The 21,005-nt window shown below is 40.6% G+C and overlaps 2 protein-coding genes across 2 annotated transcripts; one reads left to right on the top strand and one right to left on the bottom strand.

Moving 5' to 3' along the window:
* The first annotated feature begins 3,154 nt into the window (after nt 1-3,154).
* Nucleotides 3,155-8,976, top strand: LOC146582153 (interferon-induced very large GTPase 1-like). The gene is made up of 2 exons (XM_085292198.1): nt 3,155-3,203; nt 3,311-8,976. Exon 2 carries the CDS (start codon nt 3,491-3,493, stop codon nt 8,180-8,182), a length of 4,692 nt encoding a protein of 1,563 aa, XP_085148324.1. The 5' UTR covers nt 3,155-3,203; nt 3,311-3,490; the 3' UTR covers nt 8,183-8,976.
* A 3,603-nt stretch (nt 8,977-12,579) lies between these two features.
* hspa4b (heat shock protein family A (Hsp70) member 4b) lies at nt 12,580-20,472 on the bottom strand. Its single transcript, XM_085292212.1, has 19 exons — nt 20,159-20,472; nt 19,518-19,575; nt 19,161-19,301; nt 18,764-18,886; nt 17,885-17,984; nt 17,377-17,510; nt 17,043-17,287; nt 16,879-16,955; nt 16,631-16,782; nt 16,374-16,480; nt 16,120-16,253; nt 14,714-14,898; nt 14,524-14,622; nt 14,179-14,334; nt 13,962-14,087; nt 13,748-13,855; nt 13,523-13,642; nt 13,221-13,382; nt 12,580-13,130 (listed from the first exon to the last, which is right to left on the bottom strand). The coding sequence occupies exons 1-19, from the start codon at nt 20,263-20,265 to the stop codon at nt 12,924-12,926; spliced, it is 2,541 nt and encodes an 846-aa protein (XP_085148338.1). The 5' UTR covers nt 20,266-20,472; the 3' UTR covers nt 12,580-12,923.
* Nucleotides 20,473-21,005: the final 533 nt, after the last annotated feature.

Here is a 21,005-nt window from a genome sequence, read left to right on the forward strand (position 1 = left end):
ACGTTTTTTGAATTGTAATAATCGATTTATTCAGCATGATCATAGACCAAATCTACCTACTTAGTAAGGAGTGTTGGTGTGAAAAACAGAGGAGTAAGATCAAAATGTTGGTCTCTTTAACTGAACTTTTGAATCCATTCCAGGCCTTTTATTTGTCCTTAAATATCATTAAAGAGCGTTGAAACGAGCTACATTTAGATTCAGCATGTGCTGTGCTCTCTGCAGCTTTACAAGTATAAGTGGGTGTAGATGTTGGATATGGACTGACTTTTATACAGACACACTGTTGGGTATTTCCATTTTTTCAGTAAACTGGGTACAGAAACACACTCAGAACGTGTGCTGGTCACGTGTCCAGAATAAGATAGGAGATAGGCATGAACTCGTCCATCACCAGGCAGGATGACAATAGAGAAGCTCAATAACATTGTTTGCTTCATGTAGCATTCCTATCAATCTTGATGAGCTTTTATAAACCTCTCTGTCTTTTTTGCCCTCCTGTCTGCATGTTTGTCCTTATCTTCTTGTTTCTCTGTAGGGTGACCAGTACAGACACCTGTTTTCTGTACAGACATCTGTTCTTTATTACTATTATTGTCCTTATTATTTTAATATTATTGTTTTGTTTACTCTTATTGTTGCCTGCTGCTAAACTAAACAAATTTCCCCTTGTGGGACAATAAAGAATTTGAATTGAATTGAATTGAATTTGGTCTATATATTTGTGAGGAGCTGGGCTTCTGTGCTTAGGCTAGAAGAAGTGGTAGAAAATACATTCATGGTTTATTGTTTTGTTTTTATTTTAGAATTTAACTTTCATTGACATGGTTGATATGAACTGTAGAACACTCTGCATTGCCCACTTTACATTGCATCACACTGTACTTCTTCTACAGAGTATAATGTGCAAAGTTGATAATGCACAATACGAGGTGCCACATTAAACAGCATTTAAAGTATGGTTGATTACTTTAGAATGTGATTAATGGTTTAACACAGACGAATCTTTAGTCAGCAGACTAACAGCTCACACCTCCTCTCAGCGACCACTGACCCACTGTAAATCAGAATCAGATCAGAAACTTTATTGTCATTGTCATGAGAACAACGAAATTAAGAATGGTCCCCGATCATTGCATCATCCCTAGCAATATCAAAATATAAATAAAACAATAAAATTCAATAAATAAAATAGATAGAATACTTAAAATACTAATAAGATATAACAGTAAAACATTCACATACATTCCCACACACATGCTTCAGACCGTGCATAGATTAACACAAGAGTGGCGTGATGGACATTTTTTTGTAGTATTCAGATGTGTTATTGCAGTTGGATAACAGCTGTGTTTGAGTCTATTAGTCCTTGCACTGATTGCCCTGTACCGTCTGCCTGAGGGCAACAGTTCGAACAGGGAGTGGCCAGGATGTGAGGTGTCTTTTATGATGTTTTGGGCCTTTTTAAAACAGTGGGCGTTGTGTAGAACTTCCAGTGTGGGGAGAGGGCAGCCAGTGATCTTTTGGGCGGTGTTAATGATCCCTTGGAGTGCTTTCCTCTGAGCCCCTGTGCAGCTAGTGTACCAGATGCATATGCAGTAAGTTAGAACACTCTCAATGGTGGCTCTGTAGAAGGACACCAGCAGTCTCTGTGTGATGTTATTCCTCCTGAGAATTCTCAGGAAGTACAGTCTCTGTTGGGCCTTTTTCAGCAGCTCGGAGGCGTTCACACTCCAGGAAAGGTTCTCCTCTATATTGACTCCCAGGAAGCGGAAGCTTGCCACCCTTTCTACACAGTCCCCATTTATGAATAGTGGTTGGATCTCTGCCTTTTTCCTTCTGAAGTCTATTATGAGTTCTTTGGTTTTTGAAGTGTTGAGGAGGAGGTTATTGGCCTTACACCATGACGTCAGCTGCTCCACCTCGTCTCTGTACGTAGACTCGTCTCCCTTGGAAATGAGCCCCACCACTGTGGTGTCGTCTGCAAATTTCACAAAGATGTTGCTGTGGTGGCGAGGAGTGCAGTCGTGTGTGTAGAGAGAGTAGAGCAGTGGACTGAGCACACAGCCCTGGGGTGAGCCAGTGCTGAGACTCAGGGCTGAGGATGTGTGATGGCCAACTCTGACTCTCTGTCTACGGCCCGAGAGGAAGCTATTGATCCACATGCAGGTGCTGTATGGAAGCCCCAGGTCTTGTAGCTTGGCCACCAGTTTGTGTGGAAGGATGGTGTTAAAAGCTGAGCAGTAATCCACGAAGAGCATCCGCACATAGCTACCATGCTCTTCCAGGTGAGTTAATGCAGCATGGAGTGCTGTGGCTACAGCATCTTCCGTGGACCGGTTTGCTCTGTAGGCAAACTGGTGTGGATCTAGGCTGCGGGGCAGGGCTGCTGTGATGTGTCTGCGGACCAGCTTCTCAAAGCATTTCATTACCACTGGGGTGAGTGCCACCGGTCTGTAGTCGTTCAGGCCGGTGATGTGGGGCTTCTTAGGCAAGGGGACTATGGTGGAGGACTTCAGGCAGAGTGGGACAGTCGCCTGTGCGAGGGATTTGTTGAAGATCCTGGTGAAGATCCCAGCCAGCTGTTCTGCACAATCCCTCAATATTCGACCTGGCACACCATCAGGACCCGCCGCCTTCCTCGGGTTAACAGCCTGCAGCATGCACCTCACCTCGTGCTCTTCCAGGGTGAGGGGGGTGCTGCTATGGGTGGCGTGTTGCTGCTGTGGCTCCAATACCTCCGGTACCATGGTCTCAAAGCGGGCGAAGAAGATATTCAGCTCCTCTGCCAGCTGCAGGTCACCGTCCGCAGCTCCGAGATTGATCTTATAGTTGGTTAGGTGTGGCAAGGCCTCTTTATTTACAAGAGGTCACCAGAGCAGATGGATTCATATATTTGATTTGGCAGAAATTTCACACTGGGTGCCCTTCCTGATACAACCCCACCCAAGGTTTTATGTCTCCTCCCTGTCTCCAACCAGAGATTGTTTGTGTGTTAGGAAAATGTGTTAACCACTATACTACAAAGTCCCAAAGAACAAGTTTGAAAGCTTTGCAGCAAAAACTAGAGAATTGTATTATTGCATTACTTGTATTAATAAGTGTATTACTTTCATTGATTTGACTTTTTGGTTCCACTTTAAACTGTAGGAACTTCAGATGAGGAGGTGAGTGTAAAGGAGAACATCAGTGGAAACAAGGAGGTAAGAAAGTCATCATTTTTTTCATATAGGACATTTTACTTTACTACACTATATAACATTATAATTTCTTTACATAGAGTACATATTTATTTGCTTATTTTCTGCAGCCAGTGAAGGTTTCTGGAGAAATCAAAAAGAAGAACTCATGTCAAAAACAAACCGAGATACTGCTTGGCAGACTTCACCTTCAAGACAAATTTCAAGATAAGTTTCCACCAGCAGATTTTCTTCAGATACATTCACCTGTGAAACAGAACCATGTGACATCTGAGAAAGATCTAGCTCAGATGTTTCTTCACAGGCTGATGATGTTAGACTACAGAGTCAGATACATTCCTGTAAAATCAGACAGTCAGACAGAGGGGAACCATCCAAAACCTGTTCAGGTGATTCACATAACTGAGGAAGATTTCAGTAATTTGGGGGCTTTATTAAGAATGGGTGCAGGCACACATGAGACAGAACAAACTCATTTGCATCCAATGGATGTTCAGATGGCAGTATTTCACTGCTCAAACAGCTTCCTTAAACAGATGATGATTACAAAGCTCTCTCAGTGTCAGTATGCCTTACCATTGCTTGTCCCTGACCCAGTCACAATGGAGATCGAGTGTCCTCTGTGGACTTTCAAACAAATAACAAAAACCTGGAAGGTAACTGAAGACGGCTCAAACATCGTCACTATGAAGAGTGTTCCAGTGTGCAAAGCTCAGACACCCTTGGTGTCATTTTTCCGCCTGGGTTCTCTGTCAGTGTCTAAATCTCAGCTGATGAACACTTTGATCAACGACCGTCACAGCACCTTCTTCCACAGAAACTGTCCAGGAAGCACCAAGTCTCGTTATCTGATGGATGGTGTGGCAGAGATTGCCTGGTACTGTCCTGCTGGAAAACCCAATGATGCCTTCAATGACTGCATTGCTTTTTGTAATCTTCATGGTGATGCTCTGTTGACTGAAAAACGGCGCGACATACTGATTGAAAAATCTTCCATCAATATTATTCTTTTTGCTTCTCTGCAAAAGCATGAAGAAAGTCAATCATTTATATCAGGTCTTTTTAAATCTCGCAAACCTCTCATTTGTCTCTGTGTTGATGACTGTGATGTTGTAAAGACAACAACTGGACAATACATCATAGGTCTCAAGGACAGAAGCCAGTCAGATGTATCTGAAGAACTGAAACAAATCATTAGAGAAGTTTTATCTGTAGATGGATCCAGCTTGAAACCATCTTTCCAGCTTGAAATGATGGCTGAGGTCTCTGGAATCAGAGTGGATGAAAGCGTCCCAGCCTGTCAAAGAGGGAAATCTGCTGCTATGATAATAATGGATTTGATTAAAAAGAATAACATGGATGTCTCAAAGCTGAAAGATGAATTCCTTCCTTATCGAGGTGATCTGTGGCATCAGTGGAGCAAAATACACAAAGAACTGTATCATCTCAGAGGAGACATCGAAAATGAGAAATGTAAAAAGCAACAACAACTGATGAACATACGCCAGAAACAATGCGCTGCTTCCTGCAGTAAACTGATGGAGTTGTTCATTGAAAGTCTCTCATCTTTGCCACTGACAGACAAACAGTATTTTCTGAAATGGATTCAGATATTAATAGATGATCTCTCCACAGATGAGCTTTCCTCAGTTCTCCAAAGTTATGATAAAAAATGGTCTGAGGTCTTGGCTTTAAAGAACAAATGCAATAAATCAGATGTGTTATCAATAAAACAAACTGAGCTTGAAGAAATTTCCAGAAAACTGCAGTCTGCAACTTTTGGTTTGGAGCACATTTTCAGAGAAATGGGACAGATCTATGAAGCTCATAGAGCAATAGAAGGAGAGAGCAGACACACTGACTGGTCTAAATACCCTGAGCTGGCTGCACAGCTGATGATATCAGGACACCCGATGGAGCTGATGGATGGTGATGCAGGTCACGTGCCTTTAACATGGATCTCCAGTCTTTTAGAGGAAGTCATCAAGAAACTGGGGGACCAGACAGTTTTTGTGTTGTCAGTTTTGGGCGTACAAAGCAGTGGAAAATCGACAATGCTGAACACCATGTTTGGGTTGCAGTTTGCAGTGAGTGCAGGCAGGTGCACCAAAGGTGTCTTCATGCAGATGCTCAAAGTATCAGAGGAGATGAAGAAAGACTTGAAGTTTGACTATCTTCTAGTGGTGGACACTGAAGGACTGCGTGCTCTTGAGCTGGAAGGTAACACCACTCTTCACCATGACAACGAACTGGCAACATTTGTTGTTGGTCTGGGAAACCTGACACTGATCAACATCTTTGGAGAGAATCCATCTGAGATGCAGGACATCCTGCAGATTGTTGTTCAGGCTTTCATGAGGATGAAGAAAGTTAACCTTTCTCCCAGTTGTGTGTTTGTTCACCAGAATGTTACAGATGTCGCAGCAGCAGAGAAAAACATGGAAGGAAAGAGACGCCTGCTAGAAAAACTGGACCAGATGACCAAACTAGCAGCTGAAGAGGAGTTTTCCAGTGCAGAGTGCTTCAGTGACATCATTGAGTTTGATGTCCAAAAAGATGTAAAATACTGTGCCCAGCTATGGGAGGGCAGTCCACCCATGGCTCCTCCTAATCCAGGTTACAGTGAGAGCATCCAAGAAGTGAAGAACACCATCCTCTCTAAAGCTTCAAAGTCTGCTGGGATCACTCTCACACAATTCAAAAACAAAGTCCAGGACCTGTGGAGTGCCCTCCTCAATGAAAACTTTGTTTTCAGTTTTAAAAACACACTTGAAATTGCAGCATACAGAAAACTGGAGTCCCAGTACGCAAACTGGACCTGGGCCCTGAGGAGCAACATGTTGACCATTGAAAACCAACTTCATAACAGAATTGAAAATGGAAATCTTGACAAGGTCGAAGCAAACTATCTTAAAAAAGAATCACATGAAACACATGAAACAATCCAAACGGAAATGACAACATACTTTGAGGAGGACAAAGACAAAGAAATCTTGGCTCAATGGAGAGGCCGATTTGAAACCAAAATTAAAGACTTTTGTGATGAACAGGAGAGCATAGTGAAAAGAAAACTGGATGAAGTTATTCAACAGAAGAAAGCTCGTGAAAAGCTGGATGATGAGAAGAAGGAGTTTGAGGACAAGCTGCTACAGAAGAGCAAAGAGCTCGCTCAGCAGCTGAAGGATAAGGCCAATGACGAAGAAGAGCTAAACCAACAGTTCAGCTCTGTTTGGAGTGACTGGGTCACTGAATTGACAGCAGATACTAAACCTGTTGAAGACATCAACTTGAAAGAAGATCAGTTTATTATCCTTAAAGAACTTGGTTTTGAAGAGACTCTGATAAATGAACGCAAACAAAATGGCAGATACAAGGATATGTCAAGGCTTGGAGATTATACAGATTATGTCATCCTTCCAAAGAAAGGAAATCTCTCTGACACAAGTGAATCAACTCAAGATATTGAGGAGGATAACAATCACACAAGTAGACCAGAAGAACATGTTTCAGGACCTGTCAGAAATGCTTGGGAATATATAAAAAAAACATTTAGATACAATTCAAAAACAAAAAAAAACCAACATAAATCACACAGTGCTTTATCCTGGAATGAACAGCAAGAGATCAGACTGCTTATTGACAAAGCTGACAAACAGTCACTTGATGCAATTAAAGACAAACCTGTGGCTACAAGAGGCTACACACAAACTCACTTGCACGAGGTGGCCAAAAACGTAAAAGAAGAAGTGAAGAATTTCCCAATGATATATAATTTGAAAAAGGAGTTTACAGTCGATCTCATACTGTATGTGTTTGACAGAGCAGAGAGTTGGCTTCTAGACTCCCAGAAGAAATTTAAAATGAACACAGATGCACTGACTTATTTAGAAAGCAAGAAAACACAGTTTTACACAGTCTTTAGAAGCTTTTGCAAAGGAAACTCATCTGCTGTTGTGCTTGCAGAATTGATCTGTGAAAGGTTGAAAGCTTCCACTGTTGAGGCTGTCTGTAACAGGACTGCCATTGGTCTGGCTGGAGAGATGAGGTGTAATTTCCCAGCATTCAATGGGAACAGGCTGAACTTGGAGAAACATGTGCTGAAGTCACTCGCTGAGAATGAAAACTTTAATGATTTCATCACCTACATCAGAAATCCAAGGAGACAAACAGAAGCTTTTATAAAAGCAGAAGTAGAGAAATACATCTTCATAGATCACAGAGATAAAACTGTGAATATACTCAAGAAAAATGTTGATGATGTCAACTCACTGATGAGTCAAGCTTTATCTACAGCAACACAGAAAGTCCAAAGTCAGGGAGGAGACATAAAGATGTGGCTGAAGGAATTTTCTAGTTTGCTAAAAGATGAGTTAACTCTTCATACCATTTCTTCTCAAAACTTCAGTGACATCAATGATTTTGAGTTTCTGAAGGAAGAGATAAAGAAAAGACTCGATTCCATCATTGAGCAAACTAGCAGCCTCTCTTTGGGGAAACTGAAGGAATCCAGGTTAAAACCTGATGAAATCCTCATTGATCAGCTGTGTAAGTGCTGCTGGGTAACGTGTCCCTTCTGTGCAGCTGTTTGTACCAACACCATTGAAGGTCACAGTCCTGATGACCACAGCGTCCCTTTTCATCGACTCTCTGGAATCAAAGGATGGCACAAAAGAGGCACAGTGGAATTCAGCGTCAATTTTTGCACAACAAATGTTGCAAGTGATGGCAGATTTTATCCTCATCATAATTCAGAGAAATCTGTTCCCTATAAACTGTACAGAACTGCTGGTCCAGAGTATGCTAACTGGAGAATCATCCCTGATGAGTCTAAGCTGGCGTACTGGAAGTGGTTTGTGTGTCGATTTCAAAATCAGCTGGAAGGGTACTATAAGTACAAATTCCAGGGAAGAGGAGAGATTCCTAGTGAGTGGAAAAAAATCCCTAAGGATGAAGCTATTAAAAGTCTGGATGAAATGTGTTAAAGCATCAGAGAAACAAAACCCTTCAGTTTTGGTTTCACATTGTAACTCATTACTCAAATGAGTAGAGTTTTTAGTGTCATAAGTAAAAGTGCAGGGCTTGTAGAGATGACAGCATTGCTACAGGGAAGCAGAAGTAGTGTCTGAGATTATACTGTTTTTTAATGTGATAATGGCTTAACATTTAAAAGTAACTATTATTAATATGTTCTTTTACAATAAATACTTTCTCTATGGATTATACTGGAACAAATAACTTGATTTTACTTTTTTCTTTTCAGGTTCTTTTGTTCAGGTTGTTATAGATCATGTAAAATTATAATTCTTCATTCCTTTTTTTGTCTTTCACATACAATAATAATATTAATAATAATAATATATTCTCAGTCATCTGAATTTGTTTCAAATTGATTTTCTGTAATGTGTTTTTGTCATCATGTTTAAATAATGACATATATTGATCCTCATATATTGATTCTCAGTTGGTCTAATCACAGTTAGAGAAACACAACTGTTTTTTTATATTACATGAAAATTCATTCACAGATTTAAGGCTGATTTGTTTTGTTTACCTAGTTGGTACATTTAAAACTAGTTATCCAGACTGAGTTTACTTAAATTAGAATTTTATCCTGTTTTTCTCCATTTTATCCTGAATATTTTCCTAACTATTGTTTTTATGATAAAATCTTTTTACAGGTTTTTATAAGTGTGCCATTCAGTAACAAGTATAAGATGAACATTGGTGTTATCTGTGTGCAAATGCGTTATGATAAAATAAAAGACTTTCTTTCTGACATGCAGTGAAAATTGTGTGGCATTTATATACTTAGAACTGAGTCTTTCTATTTTGTGTTTGTGTGGGTTCTCTTCAGGTACTTTCTCCCACAGTCCAAAGACATGCAGTCAGTGGGGACAGGTTAATTGGTAATTCTAAATTGCACTTAGGTACCCTTAACATGGGTAAGCGGAAGAGGATGGATGGATGAACTGTTATAGGACCTGCAGTCTTCATCATTCAGCACTTGCCCTTCTTCTATTGCACTTTTATCTTTGTGATTGCTAATAGTTATATGTTTCTTGGTAATTCTTGTTAGGCGGATGTGATTACTATGTGGTAGCTAAAAGAAACAGAGTTAGGGGGCTTTTTGGTGTTGTGTTGTTCTGTTTGTTTATTTAAATTATTATAGGTTAAGGTTTTGTAGTAATAGTTTTAATGAAGTGCCAGTAAAAAAAAGACATGTTCAAGAGCAGAAGGGGTGGGCATTTGTAAGTACTTATCAGCTGTTTTTACTGTTTTATAGTCTAAATTTAGTTTCTCCCACACAAAACAGCTTTCAAGCACTTCCACTGACAAATGGCTGCAATACTAGAGTATATAGTCGCAACGGTAGAGAACGTGTTCAGTAAACCTACCAGTACAACAGCATACAAAACTGTATTACAAGTTCAGGTCTTCCATGAAAAATTCCTAATTTAATAATTAAAGGATAAAATTAGCTTGATAAATACCGAAGTTTTTCGAACTACCACTTTAACCTGTTTTGCTCAAAATGACGTCATAGCTACTGATGATTTAAGGTCATGTCAGTCAGACCTTTCTCCAGTTGTATTTTGATGCATTATGATCTCTGCAAGATTCTGGCACAGATTTAACTAACCATAAATAGGCAGAGTAACATAACTATAAATCGACAGAGTAGAAGATAAACCAATATTGATTATGAAATAAATAATCTTGAAAGAAAATAAACATTTGTTTTAATTAACGGTCAAAAAATTAATTCCTAAAGAAAGCTATTACAGCATTTTCCACATTTACTCATAAGTTTGACCTCCCGATCTACTGCCATTGATAAAAGCTGACGAACTAATAGCGCCCCAGAAGTTCAGAGGAAGGTTTCTGCTGCCCCCTGGTGTTTGGCTGTAGTATATGCCTGGATAGAAGCATTTACAGTCTCTACCAGTGTTGACATGCAGGTGGAGCCCTTAGGTTCCTAAACAAGATCACAAATCACTCGCAGCTTTCACACAACCGCGCCATTTATAAACTCGCACCTACTGTTCTAAAAAAAAAAAAAGCAAAAAAAAACAAACAAAAAAAGGACAGTGGTTGGGGGTGATGGTAAGAGGGTTATGCACTGCATTTTCATCATTTATCCCCCAATCATCCAACATACTGAAAGAATAGGTTCCACCTTAAGATATGTGCTGATTTAAGGAAATAAAGCAGTTAAAATTAAAATTAACACCTCGCTCAAAATGTACCTTAAAGGAATAATTAAGCATATAAGTACAACTGCTCAGTATATGCTTGAGGCAAATGTTGTGTTACCTTAGTTAACACAGGTCTGTGTACTTTGCTGCAACTCTGGTAGTCTTCCTTTGTGGTAAGGCCAACACCTCACTGGGTGCCACAGTCCTGATTAATTCTGCTCTCTGACATTTCATGTGGTTTCATGCACTTTTATGGACTGAGACAGGAAAGACGTTTTATTAATGAGATCTCATTTAGAAATAGAGGCAGCATTTGGATGCAGCTGGTCTCTGCTTAAACCGTGTGGTTTTTACATGTTTTGCATCTAGTTTTAATTAATGTAAAACATGCAAAACATATGTGCGATATATGGATGTGTGATACCATTAGTTCAGTTTCAGCCGTCACGGTGTTTATTAAGCCGCACATTGTAATGACAAACTGATTTTGATCCTGTGTGTATATTATATGCAATGAAAAAATTTCAAATTGTATGTTAATTAATAAAAAAAATGCATGATTAAGATCGAAGGTCTGAAATGTTACGTCGTTCTGATCATAAGCTGGGTTTCTCAGGGAGCCTTTCCCCTCATGAAAGTTAAAAGTTGTGGTGTTGCCCTAAAACAAAGTCCGTGCTTTGTGAACTTCAACATCAGAGGCCACAAGCTGGTTAAAGGTTATATGTAAGCAGGGTGTGCAAATGTTGAACTAAGATAACTGATAATCAGTGAATGGCTGGTGTTATTTGATACCGTATCTCAATATATTTTGTAGAATGAATGAATCAAAGAGTACAGTGAACTTATGTTCAGCAAACATGATTTGAGCTTTGTAACTGGGTTATGCTGCTAAAAAGGTAAAAAGATGCCATCAGAAGATGGGTAATCAGCAACAATACTTAAGTAGGTTGTGGGATTTTAAACAAGGCAGGATGCTTTGTTGTTTGCCGCTGCCATCTGAATGTTGCAGTAGAAACTGAGACTCACGAGACCAGGAAATCGTTTTTCAGCCTTCTGTTGTCCAGTTTTGGTGAGCTTTTTAGAATTGTAGCCTCAGATTTCTGTTCTTAGCAGACATGAGTGGCATCCAATGTGGTCTTTTGCTGCCATAACCCACCCACCCTCTTCGAAGTTCAATGTGTTCTGCACTCAGAGATGCTCTTCTGCATCTTTGAGATGTAATAAGTTGCTGTCTTGACTTCCCGTCAGTTTAAAGCAGTTGAGCCATTCTTCTCTGAAATCAAGTGCACATTTTCTCCCAGAGAACTTGACCATTCTGTGAAAACCCAGTGACTGTAGAAAAATCCCACATCAGCATTTTGTGAAATACAAAGATCTATCTGGCAGTAACAACATCATTCTGAGTTACTTAAATCACCTTTCTTCTTCATTGTCTAAGGAGCTTGGAAAGAAAAGCATCTGGACTTTAAGCTGCTTGAAGATGTTTCACCTCTCATCCAAGAAGCTTCTTCAGTTCTAGGGTCAAATGATGGAGAGTCCCAGATTTAAACCCTGTGGGAGTATCCCCCCAAGAGGGAAAAAAGGACCCCCTAATGATCCTCTACCTAATCACATGAGCCAAGGTGCGAAAACGAGTGTAGGTCACAATCACCCATGGTTTCAAGTGAGCTCATTGGGAAACCTAGCCCCACCCTATCATGGGATTTCCTGAGGTCAGATGGACCAGGGTATGAGTGGGCGTTAAGGGGTCTGGGACGGGATCTCAAAACTGGATTATAGATGGCAGACGGTGTCATAAGTCACCGCCTCTGTTCAAAGATGGTCGCTCACAGTGGACATAAATGGCCTCTTTCAAACCATCTGTCCTCTGTGTCCAAAATGTGAACATTGGCATCCTCGAAAGAGTGTCCTTTGTCTTTTTGATGCAGATGGACCGCCGAGTCTTGTCCTGTGGAGGTGGCTCTTCTATGTTATGCCATGCGTTTATTAAGTGGCTGTTTGGTCTCTCCAATGTAGAGGTCTGGGCATTCCTCGCTACACTGTACAGCATACACCACATTGTTCAGTTTGTGTTTAGGAGTTTTGTCTTTCGGATGATTCCTCATTCATTGTAGCTTCGTGCTATTAACACTGAAAAATTCTCTGAAAAATGATAGATGGCACATGTCCCGTGATGGTGCGAGTGATTTTCAATAACTTTATTAAAACCATATTGTGACACAGACCAGAACACTTACAGAGCACACAACAGAAATAAATACCATCATGTGTACAGCGCTCATTGCCGAACAGAATTATTGCAGCTGGCTTTTGATTTATGTCATCCAGAAAGGGAGAGGGCATGCTATGTCATCAGACAGAGATACCACCAGGAGCTGGGCTCAGTGTGCCAAACACCCTGCCTGCTTTTTGACCGTAGAGAGCAGTTCCTTAAACACGTCATCGGCTCTGATATACAGCTAGGCTGCGTCTCAATCTAAAACAATCAGCTCCTGCTCAGCTCCGCTCGAGGAGGCATCGGGCTGCTTTAATCAAGGTCCATGTCAGGCTTGCTCTCTGTAGTTTCTGAGGCAGGATTGCCCGCAGCCTCGGTCGTTCCCTTGTCTGCCGCTGCTTCCTGGGGTTTCTCCTGGCCGTCGACGGGCCCGTTCTGCTCTGCAGGGGTCTCCTCTTTGGGAAGCTCCACTTTGGGTTTGGGCTTGGTCACGATCGGGTTACAAGCACCGAAAAGCTCCTGTGGAAAAATGAAATGATGGGTTGATTCAATAAAAACTGAACTAACCCTACAGTCTAATATTCCTAGTGCTTACAATCTTAAACTCACCCTTGTTTTTGCTTTAATGTCTTTGACTTTGACAGATGGATCCACCGCCAGGCTCTGTTTGCTCTGCTGGTTCATGGCACTGTTCATCCAGATCATTGCATCGTTGTTCAGTTTGTCCACCTTGTTTACATCTGCCTCATCTAAATGGTCATACTGCTCATCCTGGAAATCAAACGGGCAATATTATGTGCTGTGCAGGCAACAGAAGCTATTAATAGTAGTTCTCATGTCTTTTAAACAATACCGTGTAAACATATTTAAAAACAAATACATTTCTTAATACTGTAGTTAATAGTAGTCACCTTCATTTTGTAGGCTTCGATAAATTTCATGTACTGCTGGATTTGTTTTCCCAGCTCATCAAAAGCTTTAGGTCTCTCTTCAGACTCTGCATACCTGTCCTGAATCGGCTGACCAAGTTTCTGCAGAGCACACCGTAAACACATCAGTTAGAGGAATCAATATGTGATCAGATTAAGACAAGAAACATAAATAAAGAAATAAAAAGAAATCAGCGCAATAATCACCTTCAACTCTGCCAGTTTGTCAATGTACACCTGTTTGGGTTGGTCCTCTCCATCTTCATACAGCCAGTTTTCAGTATCCTCCAGCTTTAAGGACAAAACATCTCGGTCCTAAAGAATTAGAATGATTTCACATTATGTCGAGGGACGTTGAATCTGCTGCTAATTACATCACGGCTTATCTTAAACGATGAATGAGACGATGCTCTTCACTCACAGTTTCGCTGACGAACTTCTCCAGCATGCCGTGCAGTTTGTCCCTCATTTCGTACACGTACTCTTCTACATTATTCTTAGCGTCGTTCCTCTCCTTCTCCAGCTTATCCTGCATGATCATCTTGCCCTGAGGAGAACAAACACAGCCATTCTTACTCCCAGGCGAGATGACTGGATTGTGTAATGTCAGTGTGAGAGATGGGTGAAAATATAGGTACCTCATTTTCTACAAAAAGATTGAGCATGTCGTTTGCTAGCTGCCACTGTGGGTTGTTTTCAATTGGAAGCTCCAGAACTTTTGTCTTGACTTTGGGTTTTTTGGCTTGTGGAGGCTGATCGGACTTCTTCTCACCCTTGTTCTCCTCTGTGGAAGTCTAAGGAAAAAAAGAAAAGGTATAACAAAATATAAACACACAGAATGAAACAACTGTATTATAACATTTACAGTCTAATGAATTTGCTTCATAAGGATAAAACATAAAAATCAAAACATTTCAGGGTTCTAACATAAAGACTTTAATCTGGGCTATCAATATTTAACTGATTCTACACAAACATCTCACCTCCATCTCTTCACTCTCTCGTGGCGTCTTCTCTTCTGTTTCTTTCTGAGCCTCTCCCTGAGTCAGCTGCTCATCCTGATCTGTCTGCATTTTGCTCTGCTGTGGGAAGAAATTTAAGAAGTCTTTAAGAAGAAGCATCTCACAATGAGTACCGCATGACTCTTTGTGATGAACCGTTTGTCCAAACTACCTCTCCATCTTTGTCGGCAGCCTGTTCTGTTTCCATTGGTTCCTCTGCCTCATCAGACTTCTGCACTTCAACCAGAGAGGCGCTGGACACACTAAAGATTCCGTGAATGTTCACCCGCACTTTCACTTTCACTTTGGAACTCTCACCTGATGCCTGGGGGACAACTTTCTGGATCATAAACTGACCTGTGGAAATAAAGGGTTAAAAGGAGTAAAGATAAAAAAATTAACTAGGAAAAATAGGTTTAGTGAAGCTTGTTAATCGCTGCCTGTCATATCCCACAGTCATTAAAAAGATATCACTCAGGGTCAGTTATAGGTCTGCATTTATTAAAAAAAAACAAAAACAAACAAACAAAAAAAACCCTAGGGAGACTGCAACATATTATTAAAACCTGGAATGATAAAGGTGAACCGTGATGTATTAGGTAGAAACTGATCAGAGAGAAAGAGGGAAAAAAAAGATGATTACTGGAGATCATTTTAAAATTTAGTGAGATCAAACTGGTAAAACAAAACAAAAAACTAACACACAAAAAGGCCACATTTAATAGTGAAATTAAGAGGATTTCAAGCACAAGGAACTCAAAGCATTGGGCCTAAACAGCTGTGTAGCCTTAAGAAAAACTCTTATCAGTGAGACTAATAAAAAAGGCTTCAGTTGGCAGAAGGAACATAAAAATTGGACTCTGGAGCGACGGAAAAAGATCATGAGGTCTGTAAAGGATTTACTGTGATGGTCACATCGTGGTACAAAGAAAAGTGGATTAAGTGATGCACTCATCATCCATAGTGTAGAGTACAAGCTTATGAGAGCAGTGTTGATGATGTGGCATTACTTCAGTTGGTCAGTTCTTGGTTCAACAACATTCTGCACCCAAAACTTCACCTGACAATCTGGATATAGTGAGTCAACAGGTTTTTCGATCATAGGATTTTTTTTTTTCATCTTTATCATCGATGGTTCAATTTGTGAAGGAGTTGTTCAGGTATCACGAGACATCAGTTTCAATGGGACACCAACTGGTCCAGACATTAACCCAACTTTTTAGGGTGTGCTGGAGAAGACTATACACAGTGGTCCACCTCTTCACTCGTGAACACAAGATCTTGGTGAGATACTAATGTGATTCTGGACACAGATAAATCTTAAGACATTGCATACGCTTATTGAAAAGAAGTGATGGCAAATGAGCACCATCATCAAAGCTTATGGGGTCCAACTGCACATTAGTGTGTGACTTTGTTTGGCCAGGCAGTAAATTTGAAAGTGAGGAAAGGTACACCAACCAAGATATTCTTCTAAGGACTTTATGGGGGGGGAAATAAAAACTTATAGGTACAAATCTAGCTGTGTGTCTGCTTGATGTGTAGGTAACCAAGTTTTAGGAAGGTTTCATTTCTTACCTATAGTGGGATCTGGATAAGGCAGCTCATTAGGGGAACTGTAGTAAGCCTCCAAAGAGAAAGGCTCTTTCCGGTAGAAAGTCAGCACTTTGGAAAAGGGCGCAGCATGGTTTTTGGGAAACACCTCACAATCACTGCAACAAATGAATATTAAATTACATTACGGTAACTAAGATAAATGTCAGCATAAATAAATAATGATGACGATAATAATAATAATAATGAAAAACAAAGAAGCCTTTTTCTTTTTTTACCTCACACCATCCTCTGCAGCAGAATGCCATTTCAAAGAGATGGGATATGGAACGGCATCTGTGATGGAGAATTCACGGACTTTGAAGGCCGGAGACAGGATTGCGCACTGAGGAGAGAGATGGCCTTGTGTCAATGAGCACTGCAGTAGCATTATATTATATTAACTCCTCTCAATCATCAACACTTGTTAAAGTTTGCCAGATGCAAACAACTGATTATTTTCCAGTAGACAGAATAAAACCCGACTGCATTGTACCTGCAGAGCGCATCCTCTGGCCACAGCTTCATCAGCATTCAGTGTAGTGCTCAACTCCTTTCCAAAGAATTTGCTGATTCTCTCTTTGACAGCTGGGATTCTAGAAGCACCGCCGACTATCTCAACCGCATAGATGTCTTCTTTCTTCAGTTCTTATGAAATAAAAACAAAGTTTAATCTTAAACATGAAGAAAAACTAATGAGTTCCTTTTTTAAACTCAATTAGACAAAAACTAAATTAAACTTACTGGCCTGTTCCAACAGACTCTGCAGAGGGGGTTCTACTCGGGCCAAAATGTCAGCACACATCTCTTCAAACTGAGCCCTGCAAAAGAAAAGAGGAACATGCCGTTAGATGTAAAGTAGATATCAACAATCAGCAAAAAAAAAAATCACTTTCTTGTCGAACTACCTGTTCATTTTTCCAGTGACATCGATGTCATTCATGAAGCACTCGATGTTGAGTGGCAGGTCAGAGGAGTTAGCGCTCATCAGTTTCTTCAGTTTTTCAGACTCCTGGTAGAGCCTGACCAGAGCCCGGGGCTTTGACTTCACATCAAGCTTGTACTTTTTGCCAAATTCCTCGCAGAAATGTTTAACGACAACCTCGTCAAAATCCTTTCCTCCCAACAGCGGGTCACATGCTGTGGCAAGAACCTGAGCGGCAGGGTAAAGAGTTATGGTTATGACACAAACTCAGTTGTAGACTGATAAACTGTGTGCAGTGCACTGGGATGTCTACACACCTTGAGTTTGCCTTTATTAAAGGCACACACAGATGTCTGGTATCCAGAATGGCCCAGGTCCACAAACACCACATTCCTGGCCTTCTCCTCAGGAGCAGGCAGATCCTGTTTGTAGATTCCATAAGCCAAGGCAACTGCAATCGAGTCAATTAGAATTTTTAGGTGTACCTTATTAACTAGTTAGAAAATGGAAGCTTACAAACAACACCAAGCTAGAGTGGCTTTGTATGACTCAAAGCTCAAAATAATCCTTATCTGATAATTAACTATTTTATTTATACTGGGCAGTGATGTAGCCCTTTTAGTGACTGATATGATCATATTACGATATCTCCTTTTAAGAAAAAAAACTGTTTGAAATTTGAGTATGTAGAGCATTCGACTGATTTGAGCATCCACCACTTTGAATATGACAGAAAATGATCAAGAGCAGAATAGGTCTCAATTACTGTCAGATCAGAGTTGGTTAGTGAGATGCACTTCCTTGCCTAAAAGCTCTGGTACAGACCTGCAGTTGTCTCATTCATCAGCCTCAAGCAGTTGAGTCCAGCAATCTGAGCAGCATCTACTACAGATCTCCTCTCAGCATCAGTGTAGTAGCAAGGAACCTGGTTAGAACAGAAGGGAGTCCATTGATTAGTCTGGTTAATCAGCCCACAAGGTGGCACACACTATGATTTGATTCTGATCTTTCTCAGCTGGTAAACAGTAGATAATTTGGTCACACGACTATGCTCTCATGTTAAGCAATACAATGTATCTGTGTCTGAATTACAGCAAAGTCACAGACTGAATGTCACACGCATCTTTAGCATTTGCAACAGGTTTTTATTGTTTTGAAGGTTGGAAATGCTTGTGTATGATTGCTGAGAAATAAACTTTCACTGCCAATTTGAAAAGAACTCTGAGCAATTAAAAAAAAAACAACTTATAAGCAACATTCTCAAAAATGAATCTCTCATCCAACTCCAGTCAGCTGTCCTCTGCTCTGCTGCTTGGAAGAGTTAAGCATAATGGAACATAAATCACGTATCTGCCTGCTGCAAGTTCTGGTTTAGAGTGCAGCAGATCTCCAGAGCAGAAGGATTACTACTGTAACCACTAGAAGTTCTTGGAGGAGAGTTTAATTATTAATTCTAAAATAAGTCTGATGCACAATCAAAGGTCATGGGTTTATGCTAGAATATGGATGATTCAATAATTAAGACTGGATTTAGTGAAACCAAACTATGTAAAACATAGACTCTCTGTTGTATGCCATTCTCTCAGAGCTTGTGTATTATTCTATTAACCTACTTAATGAAAGACAGATTCAGGACAAGTCTGATCAAGTAACATGACAAATGCATGTGTGTGAGGCATGGACTTGTTATGACAGCATACTTACAGACACAACGCAGTCAGCCACGGGCTTCTTCAGGGCGTTCTCTGCCGTCTCCTTGAGCTTGGTGAGAAGCATGGCGGTGACCTGTTCGATGCTGAATACCTTTTCCTCCTCCATGTACATCACCTTTAACAAAAATCCAATTGACAGACATGGAAGTTTATTACGCGTCAGCTCAAAATGAGTGTTTTATATAGTAGCAGATTTTTAAAAAATATTCCAGTTAGTGACACAGAGCAGCAAAAGGTTCTCAGAGGTTTTCAATTAGATCCTCAAAGAAAAACAAACCCATTATCAGCTGCTAGAGAAAATGTCAGACCAAGTTTACTATAAAGTCAGGTCTGGAAAAAGAATACCAAAATTTTAACTATAATGCAAATGTTCCCTCTTCTTCTCTTACCTTGATGCCTGTTGTTCCCGAGGGCATTTGTGCAATATCGTAGACCATGTTTTCTTTGAGGGACTGCACATATGGATCTGAAAATGCCCTGCCATGAAACTTCTTGAACCCTTGGACTGTGTTCTTGCAGTTTGTGACAACCTGTTTAATGAGAGAAAGAAAAGAAAAATGTTTAATTGACACACAAATACTAACTGCACAAACTGTCAATTTATGACTTGGCAAATTGATTTGTGTTGGTGCAGTTTCTGTGTAGAGTTGTTCATGCTCTGTGCACTGTGTGATGAAGCGACCCCCACCCCGGTCTCCTGGGCAAAACCTGTACCCAGCACCTCTCAGCTTCTCGTGAAAACATACCTGGCTTTTTGCAGCTGCACCAATTGATCGATTCCGGGGTCCAAAAGAAACACATGCTCTAAAAACAGAAAACACAATTCACCTCTCTCATCTACAACAATTGCTTCACAATGGTGCAGTTAGTTCACCAACTGGCGATATAATATTAACCCTTTCACGTGTATTTTTTAAGATTCTGAAATCACAATTCTATGGTCCTTTATCTGGTTTTTCTGTGGACCGAGAGCGTTAAAAATGAAGCACAATAGGCTGATAATGTGGTTTTGACAGCCTGGTTCCGGCCTCCTCCCGTCAGCCTGCAGTAAAACATCCATCACCTGACTAGTTAGGTCACTTAACGACCTTTAAATATTTTTTCGATGGTATTAATGTATTCAAACCCCAAAAGAAACAATAAATTAAAATCAAGTTATCCCAGGGTTTCTTTTCTCCAACAATTTCGTTCCGGCTTGCTAGCATTAGCTTTAGCACTCACATGCTGTTTCCTGTTGTGAAATCTGTTAGCATGCTAACTAGCTAGCAATGTTAGCTTCACTCAATATTAGGATATAGAAAAGTGCATTCATTCACATTCTGTAGGCGTTATCAACGCAGACGATAGATTGCAAAGCATCCTCAATGATGTGACTAGTCGTACTTACGGTGTACATCGATCGCTGTATTCATTGGCGACAGTTTCAATCCCTCCGGCTCGGGCTACTGCTACATAGCAGTTTAAAAACCCGACGTCAAAGCCTACAACTGACATTATCGCTAGTTAACTTGGTAGTGTGGAGTTACAAGGAGGAACAAAAATACAGTTCGGTGCTCAAAGTGACAACGGTGGCTACAGAAGCTCTCAGTCAGCGGACGGTGATACACCCTTGTTCTTCTTGTTCCATGAAGCTGAGCAGCAGCATGCGGTACGCCGGCAGATGCGTGACAGCGTTCAGGAATTTTCTGTCTGTGCACTGACCAATAGCATCCGACTGCGGGGACCAGAGATGTCATGCGCCACCTACAGCTCAGACCCGGTATCGCATCAGCAGGTCTTTTTTTTTTTCCTTTGGGGGTCGCAAAAGCGGATCATGTGATTCCTTCTCACCGTTCATAGCATCCTCTTCTGTCACACCAACCCTCTGCATGTCCTCCTTTGGTACATCCATGAATCTTTTTTGTGGCCTTTCTCTTTTCCTCCTCGGTGGAAGCTCTATATCCATCCACCAACTCTTTCTCATATCTTCATGGCATGGGTCATCATCTTTATCGCTGTATATTTACTACCACTCGGTCTGTCACACTTGTTTCTTCTCTTCTCTATACCTCTGGAATCCTTACACTCTCCATGACTGTGTTAAATTATCTGGTTAAAAACTCAGCTGAGCTCTGCATACCTCCACATGTATGTTATCTAAACCAACTGCCTTTCCACTCATTCTTTTTATAGCTGCCATCATTTCCTCCTGCTAATCCTCTGCACTTCCTGATTTACATCTTCCTCTCTCTCTC

Source organism: Mchenga conophoros, linkage group LG2 (genome assembly GCF_057382185.1).
Source record: "Mchenga conophoros isolate Kocher_MC1m ecotype Shallow Benthic linkage group LG2, M_conophoros_male_GT1.1, whole genome shotgun sequence".
Lineage (NCBI taxonomy): Eukaryota > Metazoa > Chordata > Actinopteri > Cichliformes > Cichlidae > Mchenga > Mchenga conophoros.

What these genes read in the sequence shown, in the direction of transcription:
- hspa4b (XM_085292212.1), bottom strand. Translation starts at nt 20,265, where the DNA reads ATGTCAGTTGTAGGCTTTGACGTCGGGTTTTTAAACTGCTATGTAGCA. An exon ending in TTATCCAGATCCCACTATAG is followed by an intron (nt 14,899 to 16,119) that starts GTAAGAAATGAA and finishes TTATTTCCACAG; the next exon opens with GTCAGTTTATGATCCAGAAA. An exon ending in ACAAACTGGCAGAGTTGAAG is followed by an intron (nt 13,643 to 13,747) that starts GTGATTATTGCG and finishes TGTGCTCTGCAG; the next exon opens with AAACTTGGTCAGCCGATTCA.
- LOC146582153 (XM_085292198.1), top strand. Translation starts at nt 3,491, where the DNA reads ATGTTTCTTCACAGGCTGATGATGTTAGACTACAGAGTCAGATACATT.